General features: G+C 37.6%; 1 protein-coding gene across 5 annotated transcripts in view; it reads left to right on the top strand.

Annotated features, from left to right (window-relative positions):
• The window catches only part of TM2D1 (TM2 domain containing 1), a 46,152-nt gene that overhangs the window by 9,220 nt on the left and 15,508 nt on the right, over positions 1–21,424 (top strand). For all 5 annotated transcript variants that reach the window (XR_015726253.1, XR_015726254.1, XM_087865948.1 and 2 more), the window contains exons 3-5: positions 4,136–4,244; positions 10,269–10,360; positions 19,504–19,577. Coding sequence is in view for 3 of the 5 variants with exons in the window: in XM_087865948.1 (XP_087722074.1) it covers positions 4,136–4,244; positions 10,269–10,360; positions 19,504–19,577 (275 nt within the window). In the remaining 2 variants the exon portion in view is untranslated. The remainder of the gene's footprint in view (positions 1–4,135; positions 4,245–10,268; positions 10,361–19,503; positions 19,578–21,424) is intronic.

Here is a 21,424-nt window from a genome sequence, read left to right as displayed (position 1 = left end):
ACATCTCTTTGACTTATATGCCTGATGCCTAAGCTCTTGTACATGTACTCCTGGAGGTAGACAGAGCTTTCCAAGAGGTAAACAGGTATCATTGTTGAAGTAGTTTCCTAGAGCTATTATAAGAGTGTTACAACAGACATTGACGGTCTCAGTTCTGGAGGCTAGAAATCTGAAATCACGGTGTTGGCAGGGCCATGCTCCCTCTCAAACTCTGGGTGGAATATATCCTCTGCTCTTCTGACCTGCTGGTGGTGGCCAGCCATCCTTGGCATTCCCTGGCTTGTAATTGCATCAGTCTGGTCTCTGCTTCTGTCCTCACATAGCATTCTCTCTGTATGTCTTCAAATCATCTTCTCCCTGTTATGTGTGCGTGTAATTTCCCCTGTTTATAAGGACAACAGCTTTACTGGATTAGGACCCACCCTAATGACCTCATTTTAACTTGGTTAAATCTGCAAAGACTTTCCTTCCAAATATGGTCATACTCTGAGGTACCGAAGGTTAGCCCTTAAACATATCTTTTAGGGGGACATAATTCAGCCCATGACAGGTGTCTTTAAAGGAATTGATTTCCAGATCCTCAGATAGTATGTGTTTGCTTTTCCTAAAATTGATGTAAATTTTCTGAATTTTGTTTTTTTTTTTAAGATTTATTTATTAGATAGAGAGAGGGAGGGAGCTCAGGGGGTGGGGGGACAGACGGAGGGGGAGTGAAGCAAACTCCCCACTGAGCCCAATGCAGGGTTTGATCTCAAGATCCTGAAATCATGACCTGAGCTGAAATCAAGAGTTCAGTGCTTAACTGACCAAGCCACCCAAGTGCCCCCAAATTTCTGAATTTTTTTTTTTAAGATTTTATTTATTTAGTTGACAGAGACAGCCAGCGAGAGAGGGAACACAAGCAGGGGGAGTGGGAGAGGAAGAAGCAGGCTCCCAGCGGAGGAGCCTGATGTGGGGCTTGATCCCATAACGCCGGGATCACGCCCTGAGCCGAAGGTAGACGCTTAACGACTGCGCCACCCAGGTGCCCCCAAATTTCTGAATTTTTAAGAGGAGCTCTTTCATATCTAGTCTCTGTTGGATAATGATGGCTATCTGATTGCTGTGGTGTTCAGATTCCATTGTAAAGTGTGCTATAACATTTAAATTTAATGGCAATATTTATAATATGCTGGAAATTATCTTTTTTCCAACCATTTAAGTCCATGATGAGAAACTTTAGATATCACCTTAAGTGTGTAAGGAAGTACAAAGTTGTAAAAAGTTACTTTAGGGAGTGTGCAAGCAAAATTTTTTGAAGACCACTAGTCTAGAGCAGGGTTTCTCAACCTTGGGATTACTGATGTTTTGGATTAGGTAATTCTTTGTTACAAGGAGGCTGTTTTATACATTGTAGGATCTTTAGGAGCATCCCTGGCCTCTACCTCCAAGGTGGCAGTAGCAACTCCCCAGAGGTAACAACCAAAAATGTCTCCAGATATTGCCAAGTGTCCCCTGGGGAGCGAAATTGCCCTTGGTCATTGAAATAGAGAGTATTGATCTTCTTTCAGTTGGTAGCATGGAATATAAGCATTTCAGGCGTTTGCTAATCTCAGTTTTGAGTTATCTACTATATAGTGCTAGACATGACCCAAGATGGCAGATTTTCAAGAGATATCACCTAAGGGTCGTCATGATAATTTATTCACAAAAGTCAATACATTTTATCCCAGTATCAAGGCAGGTGTCCAAACAGCTATGTATAAGTTGTCTGTTAACTTTTGCCCTATCTCTGTAGATTATAAATGCTTGCTTGTATCTCGAGTCAAGAAATGGCTGTGTGGAAAACCTCTATGTTTTGTAAACGTTCTTATTGAGGACTTTCTCTGTGTTTCCCTTGGGTCATGAACCAAATCCAAGTTCCTGCAGTCGCTCAGAGGTGAAATGGAATGCTGTCTCTCAGTTGTATCACAAAAGCGCTGCAAAGATTTTTGTCTTAACTATCAGGAAGCTCTGATCTATGTTTGTGGCTCAATTAGTGTGTTCTCTTACTTGTTTCCTAGTACAGTTGACCCTTCAACAATCAAAGGGTTAGGGCGCTGACCCCTGTGCAATAGAAGGTCTGTGTATAACTTCCAATTTCCCCAAAACTTAACTGCTGATAGCCTACTGTTGGCCAGAAGCTTAATACATATTTTGTATATGTATTATATACTGTACTCTTACATAAAGTAAGCTAGAGCAAAGAATGTTATTAAGAAAATTATAAGGAAAATATATTTACAGTACTATGTTGTATTCATTGAGGAAAATCCACATGTAAGTATATGTATGCAGTTCAAACCAGTGTTATTCAAGAGTCAACTGTATATTATTTCCTCACTATTTATTTATTTGACAGAGAGAGAGACAGCCAGCGAGAGAGGGAACACAAGCAGGGGGAGTGGGAGAGGAAGAAGGAGACTCCCAGCGGAGGAGCCTGATGCGGGTCTCGATCCCAGAATGCTGGGATCACGCCCTGAGCTGAAGGCAGACGCTTAACGACTGAGCCGCCCAGGCGCCCCTATTTCTTCACTCTTTGTCTTCCCTTCATCTTATTACTTTTTGCTTGTTTAATTGGTTCTCAGTTATACTGAATCTGTGTCTTACAGTGTAAGCACCTGGTTTTGGACATGCAAATACATTAGATAAGTTTAGGGGCGCCTGGCCCACATCAAGCTCCTCCGCTGGGAGCCTGTTTCTTCCTCTCCCACTCCCCCTGCTTGTGTTCCCTCTCTCGCTGGCTGTCTCTCTCTGTCAAATAAATAAATAAAATCTTTAAAAAAAAATACATTAGATAAGTTTATAGGTTACGTAGTATGAACTTTCAATAACCCAACAGAAGTGTGTAAAGTAATTTTATGCGTTTTTCCGACATCATTTTCTCAGTGTACTACTCTGGCCTATAAAAGGAAATCCTAAGATAATTATAAAGTACACATAAATGAATACCATTTTCCTTTCATGATAAAACTCTAGGGCTTCTGTGGCTTTTTTAGACTATTATACAAGGTTCTATTTTCATTTTCTGAAATAAAAAAAAAACACAATCCTGTAATTATTGATCCTAAACATAGAGATAAGCAGTCTGAAACTAGCCTAAAAGCATTAGTACCTTTTAATCAGAAATGGTAAAGGAAGAAAAGACAATAACATTTATTGAATAGCTACTGTATGCTGTGCTTTATACTAGGTACTTTATATCATATTAAATCCCCACGATGGTCCTATGAAGTAGATGATCTTAGTGCTCTTTTTACCTACGAGGAATCCAAGGTTCTCAGAGGCAATGCACATAGGTCATGCTCATTCCAAAGTTCTTGCTCTTTACACAGTGAGGCTATAAAGGCTTCAGGACAGCCCTTGCCTAGCACATAGTAAGCTCTGTAAGTATTACTTCCTCTTATTATGTCATCTGGGGTAGGAGTAAAGATAAAAAATGCTAAATACTAAAATGGTATACTACATCAATTCCTGGAGGGAATAGAGAAATACATTCAGAGCAAGTAATGGCGGGGGTGGGGGGGCGCTTGGCTGGCTCAGTCAGTAGAGCATGTGACTCTTGATCTCGGGGTGGTGAGTTCAAGCCCCACATTGGGCATAGAGATTACTTAATAAATAAAATGAACAATCAAAAGAAAATAATCTATTTAGAGTAGATGAAAAAAATCTTAGTTTATAGTAACTGTCTTCTGCAAGAGTTAATATAAACTGAAAATACAAAATCAGATCATGTTAAATTTAATGAATTACCCAATGAGTTACCAACAAAAACGTGAGCAGTATTCTTTACCCTAGAGATGAGGTAAAGGGCAGTAATACTTTGCAATTCTTCCCTTATCACCTTTGTCAGAGGCAGAAGATTCAACTAGAAGTGTCATGCATCAAACTCAATGTGACAATTCTTATATTTTTGTGTTGAGACCACTATATCATATTATCCTTTATTTAGATATTCCTATCTAAAGTCTCATGTCAGATGTTATATTGGGAGGTAGTGTGTTATAATTTTATATTTTCTTGTGCTTTTTGCTAATCTTAAACATGATTACATACCTTTCCTGCAGAAAAAACCACAGTGGTTTCTTGCTTTTTTTTTTTTTTTTCCTGCCTTTAGTTCCTTGTTTTCCAGCACCCAACATAACTTGTAAGGATTTTGGTGGCAATGAAACACATTTTACTGGAAATGAAGTTGGTTTTCTCAAGCCTGTATCTTGCCGAAATGTGTAAGTCCATTACTGAAGCTAAATTTTCAGGTTACTTGCCTATGTTGTATCTTGACTGCATGGAGTAAAGAGATAAAAAGTTACTTTATGGGGAAAATCCTGCAGTAATATAATTTATCTTTTTTGCCTTTCTCAGAAAACCTCTTTTAAGTGTGCATATTGTTAATATAAATGCAATTTACCACCAAGTAAAGCATAGTAGTTCACTATGTGGGATAACTAGAGACTGAATAGCCTCATGCCATGTTAATTCAGTCAGTTTAGCCACTAAATGAGTTCTGAAAAATTCTGTTTTTAAAATTCGGGGAATTTCTAGAATACAAAAAAGGAATCATGTACTTCTAGTATTAAAAGAATGTTGGGTGCCTTGGTGGCTCAGTTGGTTAAGCATCTGACTGTTGGTTTGGGCTCAAGTCATGATCTCAGGGTGGTGAGGTCGGGCTCTGCACTCAGTGTAGAGCCTGCTTGAAATTCTCTGTCTCCCTGTCTCTCTTTGTCTCTCTCTCTCTCAAATAAATAAATACATCTTTAAAAAAAATAAAAGAATGTTAATTATTAATCATTTGCATATTAAGGGCATTTTGAAATTTGGTTTCATTCTTTGTAATAGATATGGTTGATGAATGGTTAAACAATAAAAAATTCGTTTGGGATGTTAAGACAAGTGGCTTTATTTTGTTAGGAGTGTTCTTTGTTTAAAGGCCTTTTAAGTTTGCTTTTTATTTTTGCTGTAGTAAAGCTAGCAATCTTATTCTTATATTTCTGCCTTGTACTAAAAACATGATTTAGTTTTATCCATTCTTAGTAATTGGTGGCACTATAATCTTTTAACTGTACATTGTTACATTTTATTTGATGGCACCTATTTGCAGCTGTATCAAGAAATAACTTTCTTTCTTTCTTTCTTTCTTTCTTTCTTTCTTTCTTTCTTTCTTTCTTTCTTTCTTTCTTTCTGTTTGGCTGTTTCTACCAGCTCTACTAGAATTCCTAGAAATTACTAGTGAAGTCTTATTTTTCTTTTGACCCTCCTTCACTGAGTTAATGAGGAGCTTTAGATTCTATCTTGCTGTGTAATCCTAACCCAATCACTTAAGCTTTTTGGGTTCTAAGATTTCTCATTAGTAAAGTAAAAATTGCTAGAAGGAATTACTTCTAAGTACTTATATATGGTTTAGTCGAGTTTTGAATTTATGGATTGATATATTTTTTTAAGATTTTATTTATTTATTTGTCAGAGAGAGAGAGAGAGAACAGGCCAGGGGAGCAGCAGGCAGAGGGAGAAGCAGGCTCCCCACTGAGCAAGGAACCCAACGTGGACCTCGGTCGCAGGACCCTGGGATCATGACCTGGGCTGAAGGCAGACGTTTAACTGACTGAGCCACCCAGGCGTACCTGGATTGTGCTGATCTAAGACATCATAGGTTATAATACAACAACTTAGAAAATCAATCATCTGTTGAGAACAGCTAACCACGCAGGTTGGACTCACAGGTTTATATTACCTGTAATGATAATACCATAATGGTCTGTTATTCAATTTCCAAGTTAAGTCTGATTTTTCTTTCAGTGTCTCCGGGCAGATTAGGCTCAGTGTGACTGAGCTGTACTAATCATGCTCACAAGACACTGATGTCAGTTATGAGAAGAAATGTAACTATCAGGGAAACCAGATACTTGCAAGTGTACTGGCCAATTTATTCCCCTCCTATAGTAAAATCTACAATTCCAAAGTAGAATTTGCTTAATGAGCATTGAATCAGAACTAGTGGAGCTAAATTGATGGGTAATTTTAATGATAAGTCACAAAATTAAGATCACCCCATAAATCATTTTCTTGTATCAGAATATTCAGTATATGTCTACCAAAGAGCCAGCTGCTGGTCAGCTACTGAATACTCATGACAAATTCTTATTCATTGAATGTTCCTTTCCCAGTTCGCATATTTTCCTTCTCCTTTTAGCATATTCTTTTTCAAACTGTATATAATATTAATACTTGATTTAAACTCCCATCTTAATATTGCAGATACAGTCATTGTATAATGTATTCTCCAGCACCTGAAGTCTGGTAACCATGTCTGATTGATCACCAAACCACACACCTGTTTATACTGGCCAACTATTTTAGTTGGAGCACACTAACTGCTGTAACAGATGCCTTTAGAATTTCAGTGGCTTAACGCAATAAAAGTTATTTCCTACCCACATCATAGTCCAGTTGGTGTTGGCGTGGGAGGGCTGGATGAGGTAAGGGGAGTGATTGTTGCTCCATGCAGTCATGCAGGAGCCTTGCTCCTTTCATCTTGTGGCTTTGCTTCCTCTTGTCCTCAGAGTCCTTTCCATTCAGCCAGCAGATGGGGAAGAGGAAAAGGAACCCCGTGTAGGTGTGTTTTATGGACCAGATCTAGAAATGGCATACATCACTTCTGTCCTCATTACACTGGGCAAAACTCTGTTATGGCTACACTTAGCTGCAAGATGGGCTAGAATATGTAACTTTGCTCTATGTCCGTGAGAAAAAGAACAGTGGTTCAGTGAACAATTAGTCTCTGCTACGCCACCCGTTTTCAGGTTATTCTTTAGGGTGATATAATATATAGATAATTATGTTTCTAATTTCAAGCTTTTTGAAAGGCTTGTTCCTATAATATGTACCTTTTATGAATTTTTCTGTTTAATGGAGTCCAGCTTCTGGCCATGCTGAAATTCACCAGCAATCTTTGTTCTATATCAAATGGATCTTTATAGTCCATATCTTAATCTTTCTACAGCATTTGGCATTTCCTTCTCTTAAAATTCTTTCCTTGACTTCTAGTATAAAACACTCTTCTATTTTCTGTGATTCTTCTTTTGTTTTTTTTCTTAAATCTTGACATCCCCAAGATTATATCCTTGTCCTATTCCCTTTTTCATTCATTCACCCCTTTGACTTTTCTCACCATCTTTATGTATATTAAGGTCCTAAACTCAATCTATCATCTTCTCCTTCAAATCATCTCCTCCTTTGTCTTAGTGAGTGGAGGCTGGTCTACTCAGTTTCTTAAGCTGAAACTTTGAAGTTATTCTTGACTTCTCCTTTTTCATCATTCCCCACATTTAGTGTGGTTACTTCTGCCTTCTTAGTATTTCCCAATTTTGTTTACATTTCTCTCCTACTGCTACTGCCCAGTAGGTCATAGCTTGAGTTTCTACAAAGCCTACTAATTTATTTCTCTATTTGTAGTCTGGTGCCCCATTCCAGGGTAGATGGGACACCACTGCCCTCAGCATAAAATCTGACATCCTTGCAATATTAGATGCATAAGCAGGATCTCTGGTCCATCTGCCATCTCCCCAACTCCCCCCAACTGTCCTAATTGTGAATGAAATGCAAAAAAAAACAGGATTGTAAGACTGACATAATCAGATTTGACTTTAAAGTGATAACTCCGGCTACCTCTCTGTTTCTTTACTTCCCTTTTGCAGCAAAACTCCTTCAAAGAGTTGTCTAATACTCCTGTTCCTCAATTTTTTTCATTCCAGGCTTTCTTAAGCCTGCTCTGTTTGGTCTTTTTCCTGTATCACATCACCAAAATTGCCCTCGCTGAGGTCACTAATGAACTCCTTTTGATTAAATTTAGTGGTAAATTCTCAGCCATTACTTATGTGATCTGTCAGTCACATTTGGCACAATTGATCACTCTGTTCTCCTTAATATACTGTACTGTTTTCACTTGACTTCCAGTATACCACACTCTCCTAGTTTTATTTCTTCCTCACTGTTAGCTCTTTCTCGGTCTCCTTTCTAGTTTTTTCTCTTCTTGATCTCTTAATATTGGAGTATCTCAAGGCTCGGTCTGTGAATCTCTCTCTCTCTCTCTCTCTCTGTCATTTCCATATGGAAATGTCCTGGTTTAAAATATTTCCTATATGCTTGTAACTCCCTAATTTATATCTCCAGCCCAGACTTCTCTCCCTAACTCTAGACTTATAAACCCTTCTGTCCTTTGAACAACTCCACTTGGATATCTGATAAATATCTCAAACTCACATGTCCAACAATGAAATCCTGAACATCCTTCCGAGGTCTAGTCTACCCTCAGCCTTCCCCAACTCAGTTAATGCTAGCTTCATCCCTCTAGTTACATAGGACAGAATCTTTAGCTTTATTTTTATTCCTTTCTTTTTTCATTCCCTAAATTGAATACATCAGGAAATCCAGTTGTTATACTTCAGAATATAACCGGAATCTCATCACTTCTCACTGTTTCTTTTGCTATGACTCCAGGTCGAGCCACTATTAATTTTCATCTGGGTTATGGCAAGAGCCTTCAGACTCCTCCTTTGTCCTTGTGGTAGCTTGCATTTGTTCAACAAATTCATCCCTCTCAATCACTATTAACTGGGTGGTGTATACTTTCCACTCTTTTGATTTGGGGCTTGACCATGTGGTTGTATTTGGCCTATGTAATGCTAGCAGGTATGAAACAAGCAGGGGCTTAAATGTGCTTGTAGGTTTAGCTTTATTCTTTTTTTTTTTTTAAAGATTTATTTATTTATTAGACAAAGAGAGACAGCCAGCGAGAGAGGGAACACAAGCAGGGGGAGTGGGAGAGGAAGAAGCAGGCTCATAGCGGAGGAGCCTGATGTGGGGCTCGATCCCATAACGCCGGGATCACGCCCTGAGCCGAAGGCAGACGCTTAACCGCTGTGCCACCCAGGCGCCCCGGTTTAGCTTTATTCTTGAATCTTGGTGATATGTTCTGAAATGAACTTGTCCCACGTAAATGCTACACCTTTAGCTACACCTTTAAGAAAAACTTAAGAGGAACGAACTAAGTAAGTAGCCTGGATTAAACTGACCCAAACTTTAGCCCGAAGCAGCATCTCCTGGGTGAACCTACCCTAGATCAGCTGAACCACAGCCAACTGCAGTCTACAAGTGTGAGGATAATTGCTTATCGTTGTAAGCCACCAAAGTTCAGGGTGGTTTGTTATACAGTGTTATTGTGACAGTAGCTTACAAGTACTCCCCTACAGTCTGTTTTCAGCACAGCAGCTAGAGTTATTTTAAAATCTAAATCAGATCATATCACACATCTACTTAAAATCCTGCAGTTGTTTCCCATATCCTTGAGGGTACAAACCAAAGTCTTCACAGTGGTATTCAAGGCCATACATGATTCAGCCTCTTTGCCCCTTGTCATCTCTCTGACCTCAGCTCCTACTATTCTCGTATTCTCTAATTCCACTCCTGCTATACTGGCCTCCCTTATAGACCTCAAACATGTCAGGTATACTGTGCTCGCCACAGCAGTTACTTTTGCCTGAGATGGTCCTCCCTTAGAGGTGTGGCATGCTAACTCACTTAACCTCCCTCAGGTCTTTGCTTATGTATCACCTCAATGATGCCTACTCTTATTAACCCTATTTATATCTTACATCACCCTCGTCTGTACCCGTGGCATACTGAATTCCCTAAATGACCTGCTGCACTTCTTTTTTAAATAGCATTAATGACTTTTTTTTTTAAGACTTTATTTATTTGAAGAAGAGAGAGAGCACAAGCGGGGGGGGGGGGGCGCAGAAGGGCAAAGGGAGAGGGAGAAGCAGACTCTTTGCTGAGCAGAGAGCCAATGCAGACTTGATCCCAGGGACTCAATCCCAGGAACTTGATTCCAGGACCCCGAGATCATGACCTGAGTGAAAGGCAGCTGCTTAACTGACTGAGTCACCCATGTGCCCCCATTTAGGACTTTCTAACATAATATGTGATTTACTTTTAAAATGTTTATTTTTTTTGCTTGTTGCCTATGGATTGAAAGCTCTTTGGGGCAGGGATCTTTGTTTCTTTTGTTCATTAATAAATCCCAATAGAATAGAATAGTGCCTGGCATGCATTAACTACCCAGAAGGCATTAATTAAATGAACGAAGGGATGAATGAACACATTAACCAATAAGTGATAATTAACAGCTTTGTTTCCTAAAATGTTTACATGTTGGAAATACATGTATATAACACTCAGGTTCTAATTTTGTGCAGAAACGGTTATTCATACAAAGTGGCAGTTGCGCTCTCTCTTTTCCTTGGATGGTTGGGAGCAGATCGATTTTACCTTGGATATCCTGCCTTGGGTGAGTATGTTTCATCAAGAAAAAATCCTTGTGAAACTTGTATTTCAGGTAAATATGCCTGTTCTTTCCATTTTATTATTTTTTTAAGGATTTTATTTATCTGAGAGAGAAGGAGAGAGAGCACGAGCAGGGGGAGGAGCAGAGGAAGAGGGACAAGTAGACTCCATGCTGAGCACAGGGCCCTACTTGGGGCTCCATTGCAGGATCCTGACATCATGACCTGAGCCGAAATCAAGAGTTGGACGCTTAACCGACTGAGCCACCCAGATGCCCCAGATATATCGATTCTTATAGATTAAATCTTTGCATACTATTAATAGTGACAGGTTCCACGTAACTGGACTTGAATAGTTAATGTTCTTCTGTGAATATAGAGCTAGCTGTTAGCTTTACAGTTCAGCTTGGGTAAGAAATACTGACTTTTCCTGTATTTTCATCTTTATGAAAACACAAAATAGTAAAGGAACTTCCTTAGGACAGTAGGCTTGAGTTGTCATTGTTAGTACTGGGCAACATGGTGGACATTTAATAACTATTTTATGAATAAATGCGTATCTCTTCTATCTTTCTAAAAATGTTTGCCTTCTACCTGAACCTCTGTCAGTGTTCCCTTGGGAATAGAAACTTTCTTTCAGGAGAAGCTTGCGTTGGAACTACGGCAACCGGCATGAGCTGGTGTGGAGCCAGACTTCTATTAACCTTAGCCTCCCCCCCCCCCCCCACAGACACGTTCCTTCCAGCTGTAATCTTCCCATTTACTATAGTTACTAATGCTTGTGAAAACTGTTTATATTTGATGATAGCGTTTGTTTAAACAATACTTTTATATGCCTGCCCTTAGTTAAGCCTTACAGCTCTCTGACTTTATCATCCTCTTTAAATCTTCTTTACCAGGTAGGGAAATTGTCACCAGAGAGGTTAAGGGATTTACTCACTCTAGAGGCCTTGTTTTATTCGGTGACATATTTGTTGTTATCATCCTTGTTTTATGGATAGGGAAATCGTCAATGAGATTTAAAGATTTACCCAAGGACACTCTGCTAGTGACCTGAATTTGAACCCAAATTTTCTGGCTCAAGAGATCATGCTTTATTTACTATAGTACTCTGCTTCTATATTAGCCCTTTACTGAGCAAAATTTAAAGTTTCTGAATGCTCTGTTTTCCAGCTAGCAAGACTAATCTTAATTCTTTCCATGTTGCTAACTACCAGAGATCAAAGAGGAATCTTTACTGTGTTGTTAGTGGGAAGTATGTTTCTGACAGCCTTACCTGGAACTCACAAATTTCTTCAGTTAATAGACATTTATTCTACATTTATTCTACATTATTACTTACTACCTGTTATGTAAGTAACTAAGTGCTCTGGAAATAATGATGAAGATCATAGTTCATATTGGTTAAAAAGGAAATAAATATGAAATAAATATGTTGGGTCCATTTATGATACAGCTATTACAGAACCATGGCAAAGTGCTATGAGAGTACAGAAGAGGGGCTGATTTAGTTAGCCTTGGGGTATGAGGGAGGACTTCTTAGATGAGGTGACATTTGAACTAGGTTTTGAAGGATGAACAGATTACACAGGTTGAGGGCATTACACAGAACAGCATGTGCAAAGGCACTGGGTGTGACAACATGTGTGCATGCTGAGAGAATGGTGGATACCTTTTGGCATAGAAAGAATAATGGCTGGAGATGAAAAGTGACTGCAGAGGTAGTCTGTGGTCAGATTATAAAGGGCTTTGTGTGTCTTGTTATAGAGTTTGAACTTTACCATTTGAATATCAGAAGCCATAAAAGTTTTTAAGCAGAGAAGAATCATGGTCAGACTCCTATTTCAGGAAGATGCTACTGGAGGAATTGAGGGAAATGGCTTAGAACTGAGAAGGACTGGTGACAGAGAAAGGTGGAAGGAGATTGATGTTATAGTCCTGGCCTGAGTGATGGCGTGACTCACCTTCCTGCTGTGTGTTAGAGCAGCTGTACCTTTCCCTACAGCAGAAAGCCGTGTGATCTGCACAGAAGCCTCGGAGTTGACTAATGATGTACTATACAGTGGCTAATTGAACATAATAAAAAATAAAATAAAGTAGCAATCCTTTAGATGATGGCTGGCTGGCTGGTTAGACAGAAAAACCAGATTCATAGTGAGAAAGTAAAATGATATGGTGATGGTAAGAATACACTTGAAGCCTTCTGCCTTTATCCTCATATTTTTTTCCGTGTTCTCTTTAAGAAGACAGACTCATGTATATATATTGGAAAGATTTCTAACTTTTAGAAAGTTTTTAAAAGGTTAGGAAGGAAGGAGAAACACTATTCTTTAGAACAGTTTATTCGGTGATGATTTTGAATAGTGAATCTATTTTATGTATTTGGCATAATGAGTGACTTTTTGGCTTCTTGTGATGTGTGTCAGATGAGCTGTCCTGTCATATGTGTAAGTTAATGTTTTTGTCTTACTGTAGCACATAATAATATGTCGGCGTGTACATTGTAAATTTTTCTTCCTGCAAAGTGAAATTTTGGGAATAAAGCTCTGTATAGTGGCTCCGGTTAGTGAATGTTAGTTTCCTGCCAGGAGCTGCTTTTCTCTGGCCACTGCTACTCTGATCTATTACGAGCTTTAATTAGAGAGAACCTTTCCCTGGGACGCTGAGATTCCATAAACTTGTAAGTGCAGTTTTTAACATTCAACATTATGCTACAGTATAAAAGTTTTTTGTTTGTTTTTTTTAATTATTAAATAACTTACTGTATTTTTTTTTTTAATTTTATTTGTCAGAGAGAAAGAGAGAGAGAGAGCACAGGCAGGGGGAAGGGCAGAGAGAGAAGCAGGCTCTCCGTTGAGCAGGGAGCCCAGTGTCAGACTCGATCCCATGACCTGAACCGAAGGCAGACGCTTAACAGACTGAGCCACCCAGGCATCCCAATAACTTACTGTGTATCACAACAACCTTTGGGTGTTCATTAGTTCAACACATATTTTGACTGTTGGTCTACGTTACAACTTTCTCAAGATTAAGTCTGTCACTTCTCATTTGTCTGCTTTCCAGCTTCTGAATTTTTGTTGCTACTGTCTTATCTTTTATTCTCTTTGTTCTGTTGGGTTTGTGGACTTTAAAAATTCCTTACCGTCCTTTAGTGGGGTCTTAGAGTGAGAGGAGCTAAGTAGGCATGTCAAAGTCATGATATTTAACCGAGAACCCTCTTATTTCTTTTAAGCATTCAAATATTTCGATTGTATCTTATTTACATTTAAGTTGTCGTAATGTTAAGGATTTTGATATGTTTTATTAACTAATCTAATATGTAAAGTTACAATGTTTTTAAATTTTAAAATATTAAATGTTTTTAAATTAAATTTTAATTTTTACCGAGAAGTCAGGCTTAAAGAATTTTGGTATTTTTCATTAAAATGATTACTAACATTGTAGTACTACCCTTACTACAATGTTGAGTGGTATGAAAATAGTTACATATGGACCCTAACATTCTATTTTTTTTTTTGAAGATTTTATTTATTTATTTGAGAGGAAGTGAGAGAGAACATGAGCAGAGGGGGGAGGCAAAGAGAGAAACAGACTCCCCGCCGAGTGGGAGCCCATTGTGGGGCTTGATCCCAGGACCCTGGGATCATGACCCGAGCTGAAGGCAGATGCTTAACCGACTGAGCCACCCAGGCGCCCCTATTTTTCTTACAATCTTATTTAATCTTCATGGTTATGAAAAGCAGTGGTAGCTTGTTAAAATACTTCCTTAAAACTATTTATGATCTTTGGAATTTTATAAGAACAGAATAAATAATATAAATCATGCAATTTGAAACTTGCTTTTTCTAAGTTGTTTATGGTTGAATATGATATTTCTTTTCTTTTCTTTTTTCAAGATTTTATTTATTTATTTGACAGAGAGAGACAGCCAGCGAGAGAGGGAACACAAGCAGGGGGAGTAGGAGAGGAAGAAGCAGGCTCCTACCGGAGCAGCCTGATGTGGGGCTCGATCCCCGAACGCCAGGATCACGCCCTGAGCCAAAGGCAGACGCTTAACGACTGCGCCACCCAGGCGCCCCTGAATATGATATTTCATTATATAAATTTTACTTCAGGATTAAATAAGGGAAATGTGTTGGTGGGGGTGAGGCTGAATAAAATTTGATAAGATCTAAAAATTCCTTTAAGAAAGTTTTTTTTTTTAATTAAAAAAAATTTTTAAATTTTTAATTAAGGGCTTGAATTCATGACCCTGAGATGAAGACCTGAGCTGAAATCAAGAGTCAGATACTTACCAACTGAGCCACCCAGGCACCCCCAAAATTTTCTTTTCAGATATTTCAAATTCCTTTTTAGCCCATGACTATAACTTTATATATAGCTTTATTTCCTTTAATTGATTTATCCCTCAGTATGCAAGTGCTACATTAACTAGAAAGGTTTTTTTTTTTTTTACAATGAAACCTTATTTTTCTAATAATATTCTATCTTTGTATTCTTAACTGTGTTAACATCTGTGATTTTTTTAGGTATGCGGTAGCTAGCATATTTTGCTTTGCCCATCTGTAGCATTAAAAGATTATGGATTCCTGAAGATAATAGCTCTTTTGGAGCAGTTAACAGGAGAGAGAGATACTCTTTCCATAGTGGTATTCCTTTTAAAATGTAAATAATTTCTTATGAGAATAACAAAATATTTTTAAGCCCAAATCTTAAAAATCTTTGGTTATATTCTTCTTCTTCTTCTTTTTTTTTTTAGTTTAAAGTTACCAGTTTGGACTGGTATATCATATCCATAGATCATGGGACAAATAAAGGGATTTATAGGTTAAACTGTTCTAAGATTTGAAAACTCTCCTTTTATAAGTACAGACAAAAAGAATAGTGATAGCTAATTACCAAGTCATTATAGAACACCTGTGGCTTGGCAAATAGCAACTTTAATATGCAATAATCTGCATTCTCCAAAACAGTTATGCAGACAGCAGAATTTGCAAGACTCAACCTGTAATAAAAGAAAAAATACCAGAATTTTTTTAAATATCCCAAATTAATCTCTGTTCTTTTTATTTTATACCCAAATAAATCCTTTGATTGAATTCATGTTTTAAAATGTAAAGTTTAGGTTACTAAAGTATAAAGTACACTCAAAACATGAGCTTTATTAATGTCATCTGGCAGCATAATCTTTTTGAAAGAATGTATCTCTAATGGTTCAGGATAAAAATGGATCCTTCTTTATTAGAAGCACTTTTATTTGGAATTTTAAAACAGTTTTTAAAATCTGAAACTGATACTCCTTTTCACAATAAGAAGTTAGTAAATCATGTCTGTACAAAGAGACACTTTTTTATTTGGAAAAATAAAGTCAATATATGCAACTTTGTGTGGGTCAAGTTGATCATTGTTTGCAAATAAGGTAATTTACACTTGATATAGTTTTTCCTTCAGTAGTCACACTGACTAGGCATTGGAATGACACAGCACTGACTTCCAGTTGTTCACGGAAGGGAAGGGGAAGACAGATCAATAAAAATATATAGTAAATCACACGATGGGATATGTGTGATGCTGAACGTTAAGGGCAGGGCTGGGGAGCATCTAGGAATATTATTAAACTCATCCTGGGGACATTAGAGAAGACTTCCTAGGAGTTTTAAACAACTCTTAGGGGTTAGCTAGGTGACTGGGAATGGAGGGGCAGAGGAGGAGTCCAGGCAGACAGTAGCATAGCTCATATAAACCTAGAGATGGCTGAGGAGAATCCGAGAGCACAGCACATTGGAAGGGATCTTCGGGTAGTTAGGAGTAACCCAGGCAGAAGGAATTTGCAAGATATGAGACTCGGTTAAATGATCCTACTATAAAGAATGTGAATTTATGCTGTCTACATTTCTCAGTGAACAATAATTGTAGGAATAGTAGAAACAGTGGTAGGAGACATAATGGCTGGGCTAACATTTCAGATTTTGCCATGTGTCATGTACTATTCTAAGTTTTTACTTTTTCTCATTATCTCCTTTAAGTCTTAGTGTCCTTCCTATCTTCTTTCTTTCTTTTTTTTTTTTTTTTAAGATTTTATTTATTTATTTGACAGAGAGAGAGACAGCCAGCGAGAGAGGGAACACAAGCAGGGGGAGTGGGAGAGGAAGAAGCAGGCTCATAGCGGAGGAGCCTGATGCGGGGCTCGATCCCAGAACGCCGGGATCATGCCCTGAGCCGAAGGCAGACGCTTAATGACTGAGCCACCCAGGCACCCCATTCCTATCTTATTTTCATAAAATATTTTTATATTTGGAAAGCTAAAACAAGTTTAAGATAGCAGTATAAGCAACTTACATTAGTAAACTCATCCTTTGTGTTACATTTGCAGAAATAGATGGACCACAGTTAATATAGGTTTGGAGTGAAACAGGATGTAAATCACTGTACTGAACTTTCAAATTTTTTTAATAGTCAACTTAGTTCCTTAATTTTTAAAGTGCTTTATTGAGGTACAAATGACATACATTAAGATGCACATATTTTAAATGTACCGTGTGATAAGTTAGACATATGTGGACACCTATGAAACAGTCCCCATAATCAAGATAATGACGATATATGTCACTCCCCAAAACTTCCTCCTGCCCTTTGTAATCCCTGCCTCTTGGCCCTCCTTATACTGCTCTTTCCCAAGCAAACACTCATCTGCTGTCTGTCACTGTAGGTCAGTTTGCAAATTCCTCAAATGCTTAAGTATCATCTTGGATCTGTTCTGTGGTTTCTTTAAACGTGTGACTTCAGGAGTAGGTGACACTCACCAAGTTCCAAACACACGTATCATGCCCTTATCTAATGTTTCATCTGAACAGGAACCTCTCATGTTCATTTTTCTGAAGCACCCTTAAGAAGGAGTTCATCCGCAGAATATCAAGATTTTAATGACTTATTATCATTCTCTTTTTGAGTGTTACCACATTACTTTGCCAATAAATATACTTTTATGTCATTGTTTTAAATAGCTGCATAGTATTCTCTCCTCTTATTAGGCATATGGGTTTTCTGAGATAATTCCTCCTGTTGAACATTTACATTGTACTAGTTTTTTGATAGTCATACGAGAAATATTTATCAAATCTTACTGTCTGTCAGATACTGTTCAAAGAATTGACTTGAGTAAGATAAGGACCCTGTCTTGAGGAATTTACGTAGCAGAAGAAGACAGAGGATGAATGAACAAACCAACAAACGAGGGTGTTACAGATTTTTAATTGGCACCAAAAAGGCAATAAATAGGGGAGATGTGATAGGGCAAGGGGCTTTGGGGGAAGCAGCGTGCTGCTTTAGATAGGCAGGTTAGACTTCTCTGAAGAACTCTAGAGAAATGAGAAGATGTACAGAATATTGTTGGAAGAGGTCATGACAAGAGCAAAGGCTCTGACATGGTTATTTTTTCTTAATAGAGTAGCAAGTAATTAAAGACAAACTTTTTTTGAAACTTTTTTTAATAGAGAGGGAGAAGAGCATTGGGGAGGGAGCAGAGGGAGAGAGAGAGAATCTTAAACAGGCTTAATGCCCAGTGCTGAGCTGGGCGGGGGCTCGATCTCATGACCCTGAGATCATGACCTGAACTTAACTGACTGAGCCACCCACACACCCCAGAACCATTCTTAAAATTAATCTTTTTAAAAGCAAATTGAAGAAAGGGGACCTCTGTGATATTTCCAAATTTACACTAAAATGCTGTGTGAAGAGGGATACATTTCACAAATAGAATGAATGAGTGAATTGATAGAATATACCAAATCGAGTGGATCAAGTTCCCTGGGCAACTATAATAACATGCAACTAATGAAGAAAATAATTAAAGGAATTTTTATATAAGATAATGACTAAAAAGTTAGAGGTCTTTAGGAAACAGAAAAGCTGAGACAGCTTATCCATTCATTTTACAGATATCGAGCATCTGCTATGTGGTAGATGATGTTGTAAGCACTGAGGACACAGGAGTAAATAAACCAGATGAAAGACCTTCCCTAATGGGACTTCATGAGACAGATAGAACAAATATAAAATATTAGGTAACGTAACAAGTGTTTTGAAGAAAATCGAAAGCAGAATTTTATATAATCTCTATATTTTAGTAGTTTTAAAGTGATTTCCAACATGTGTTCTCTTACTACTTACAGCATTATTCTGCGATATGTCTAATACTAAAAAGGGAAAAATAATCATCTAATGTACTTACAATTTCAGTCTTATTTGTGTATTTCCAAATCGTATGCAGGAGGTGATCTCATCCACTCTTGTGATTTTAGCTGGCATCTGTTTGTAGTTGATACTTAGAACTACCCTTTCACGAAGAGTCTTGTTTCCTACCATTTTTATATGTCTGGAAAGCAATTTAAGTTTAAATATAGAGGAGAGATTACTCATCCCACCCCCACCCCCAGCCTGTCTCTTTATTCCATCATCATGGTTTTGTGTTATAGCGTTGTGTATGTCCTAGATTCTATGCTCTGTAATGATCTGTTCAGTACCTTAGTTCCAAGTTCCTTAGTGACTGAAGGTGGAGATGTATATAGTGCATCGAATTGTTGATTTTGAGTATAGAATTGATGAACATGAGATGCTTAGGAAAAAAGTATAGGATAAATTTAAGATAATTAAGTACAGGATAAAGATAATTGGGTTGCTAATAAAATTTTTCAGTTTAAGATCAAAGTTTTATCTTGGTAATTTTTTCTGTGACTTGACAGTCTTTATTTGTTTGAACTTTCTAATGTAAATGTGTATTAAAATTTCACTCACATAATGTATTAAGTCTAAATAAATAAGGACTAAGAGATGTTCTGTAGCTCTGTCATAATGCAATTTAAAGATTTATTTCTTTAGGACTTTTAAGAAGTTTTGTGAGATTACAGTGAGTTTTTATTTCAGTTCATAATACTTAAGTGAATTAATTTTTGTGTGCCTTTTCTATATAGAGGGTCTTTTAAACCTTTCTCATATTTTCAGGTGAAGATTTGAGTTTTTAAAGCATTGATTTTATATTCTTGATATAAAGAGTTTGTGGTATAGTATACATAATGGTTTATTGGGAAATAGAAAAGTTAATATTCATAAGACTTCCCGGATTTTAAGTGACTCTATCTTTTTTTTCCAGGTTTGTTAAAGTTTTGCACTGTAGGGTTTTGTGGAATTGGGAGCCTAATTGATTTCATTCTTATTTCAATGCAGGTAAGTTAGTTTCAGTCTAAAAGATGATTTACTTTTCCATTCAAATTTGAGTTCTGTGATCTTTCCTGGTATATTTTAAGTATATTAGAAAGCACACTTATATCTCTTAACTGAGGCAAAAGACCCCGCGGGCAGATTATCCCCTGATGGGAACTGAAACTACCCCCTCAGGCAATAAGGACTGCCCCAAACCAGCAAGACCTCACGTGACTGACCCCTAAGAGAGTGATCAACCTGACTTTGCTGCCCCTGCTGCATGTACCCACCGACCTTTGTCCCACATTTTCCTGATAAAAACTTAGAAGTGTTTTCAGCACTTTGGAGACAGTCTTTGAGACGTTAGTCCACTGTCTTCCCAGTGTTGACCTCACTGAAATAAATTCCTTTCTTGTTTCAAAAAAAAATTAAAATGAAAGTAAAAAAATAATAAATATATTAGAAAGTAGTTAGGAATACTTTTTCAGTTTTTCTTCAGATGCTACGTGTAACGGATTATAGCCATGTTTCCAAGTAACATTTCCCAACCTGTGTTCTACCAGTTAGTAGTTCTAAAAGACTGCTATCTTTTCATTAAAAAAAAAAGGATTCCGTGCTCAAATATGATTTGTAAATGTGAATTCAAATGAGATTTTTTTTACTGAATAACTTCTGAGAATCTTTATAATCTGTATTATGGATCTCTAATAAGGATTAAGATTATTTCTCAGATTTATTATTTCTTTTCCTGATAGTCACAGCCACATTTGTCAATTACTATAAAAGGATATTGATGGGGATCTGATATTCACATATGAACATATGGAGGCAGAAACAGTGTTTCCTTTTTTTTTTTTTAATGGACAGGTACTGTATATTAATGTTCTCTTGGTTGTAAATGTTAGAAACTGAAATCCAGCTAGGTTAAGCCATAAAGAAAAAAGGACGGTCTGGGCGTTCTGTAGAAAATCTGGGAGTGGGGCTGGCCTCGGGCAAGACCAAATTCATACAACCAAACGATGTGTTCAGGAACTCTTCTGATTCCCCTCTCTGCTTCTCTGTGTTAACCTCATCTTTTCCCACTGCAGTGGTGTGGAGGCAGACAGAGTGTGAAATGCTATCCTTTAGCATTTAAAAGTGCCACCAGATGTTTTACATTAAATTACACTGAACCGATTGTGGTTAACTTGTGAGGATTCTTAAATTAGAGAAGGAGATGAGTTTATCACAACAAATGTCACAGAACAGCATTTCAGTGAGCATTTATGGAGCACCCAGTGTCTTCAGCAGGAGTGTCAGTATGCATGTAGATCATCAGTTTTGGTCTTCTTTCCCATACAATATTTCCACTCCTCAATTCTGTCTGCTTGATGTTAATCCTTATGTTTTAAAAGAAAGTCAAAATCCAGGAGATTTTGGTAGCATACTGTGAGGAGGGTACCATACTGTGAGGAGGAGGCAGCATATGGACCAATAAGATACCAGAATTAAACAAGGAAAATATTTGGTTTTAAAGTTGGAATTTTCCTGTCTTTATTCATAAACATATGCCTAACCAAATATCCTGCCTTCTCCGACTGGGGGACAGGCAAGCAGGCATGAAGAGGCTAAGGTACTGGTGCACATATGCTTGGAAATGGATTTCTCACTTTAAACGAGGATCCAAGGAATTTCATGTATTATTGGGATTCTTTAAGATATCCAGAATTCAATGTCTTTGAAACCCATTTACTTAATATTTTCACACTAGGTTCTTTCTTTGGTGATGTCATTGCTTTATATAAAGCTTTACTTATATCAAATTATAGAGCTTATTTGATTCACCAGCTGCTTTCTGGTACACAAATGCCTGAACTTTTGAGAACAAATTG

This window comes from Ursus americanus, chromosome 12 (assembly GCF_024610735.1).
Source record: "Ursus americanus isolate L20-20 chromosome 12, mUrsAme1.1.p, whole genome shotgun sequence".
Lineage (NCBI taxonomy): Eukaryota > Metazoa > Chordata > Mammalia > Carnivora > Ursidae > Ursus > Ursus americanus.
This window is presented reverse-complemented; position numbering and strand designations above follow the sequence as displayed.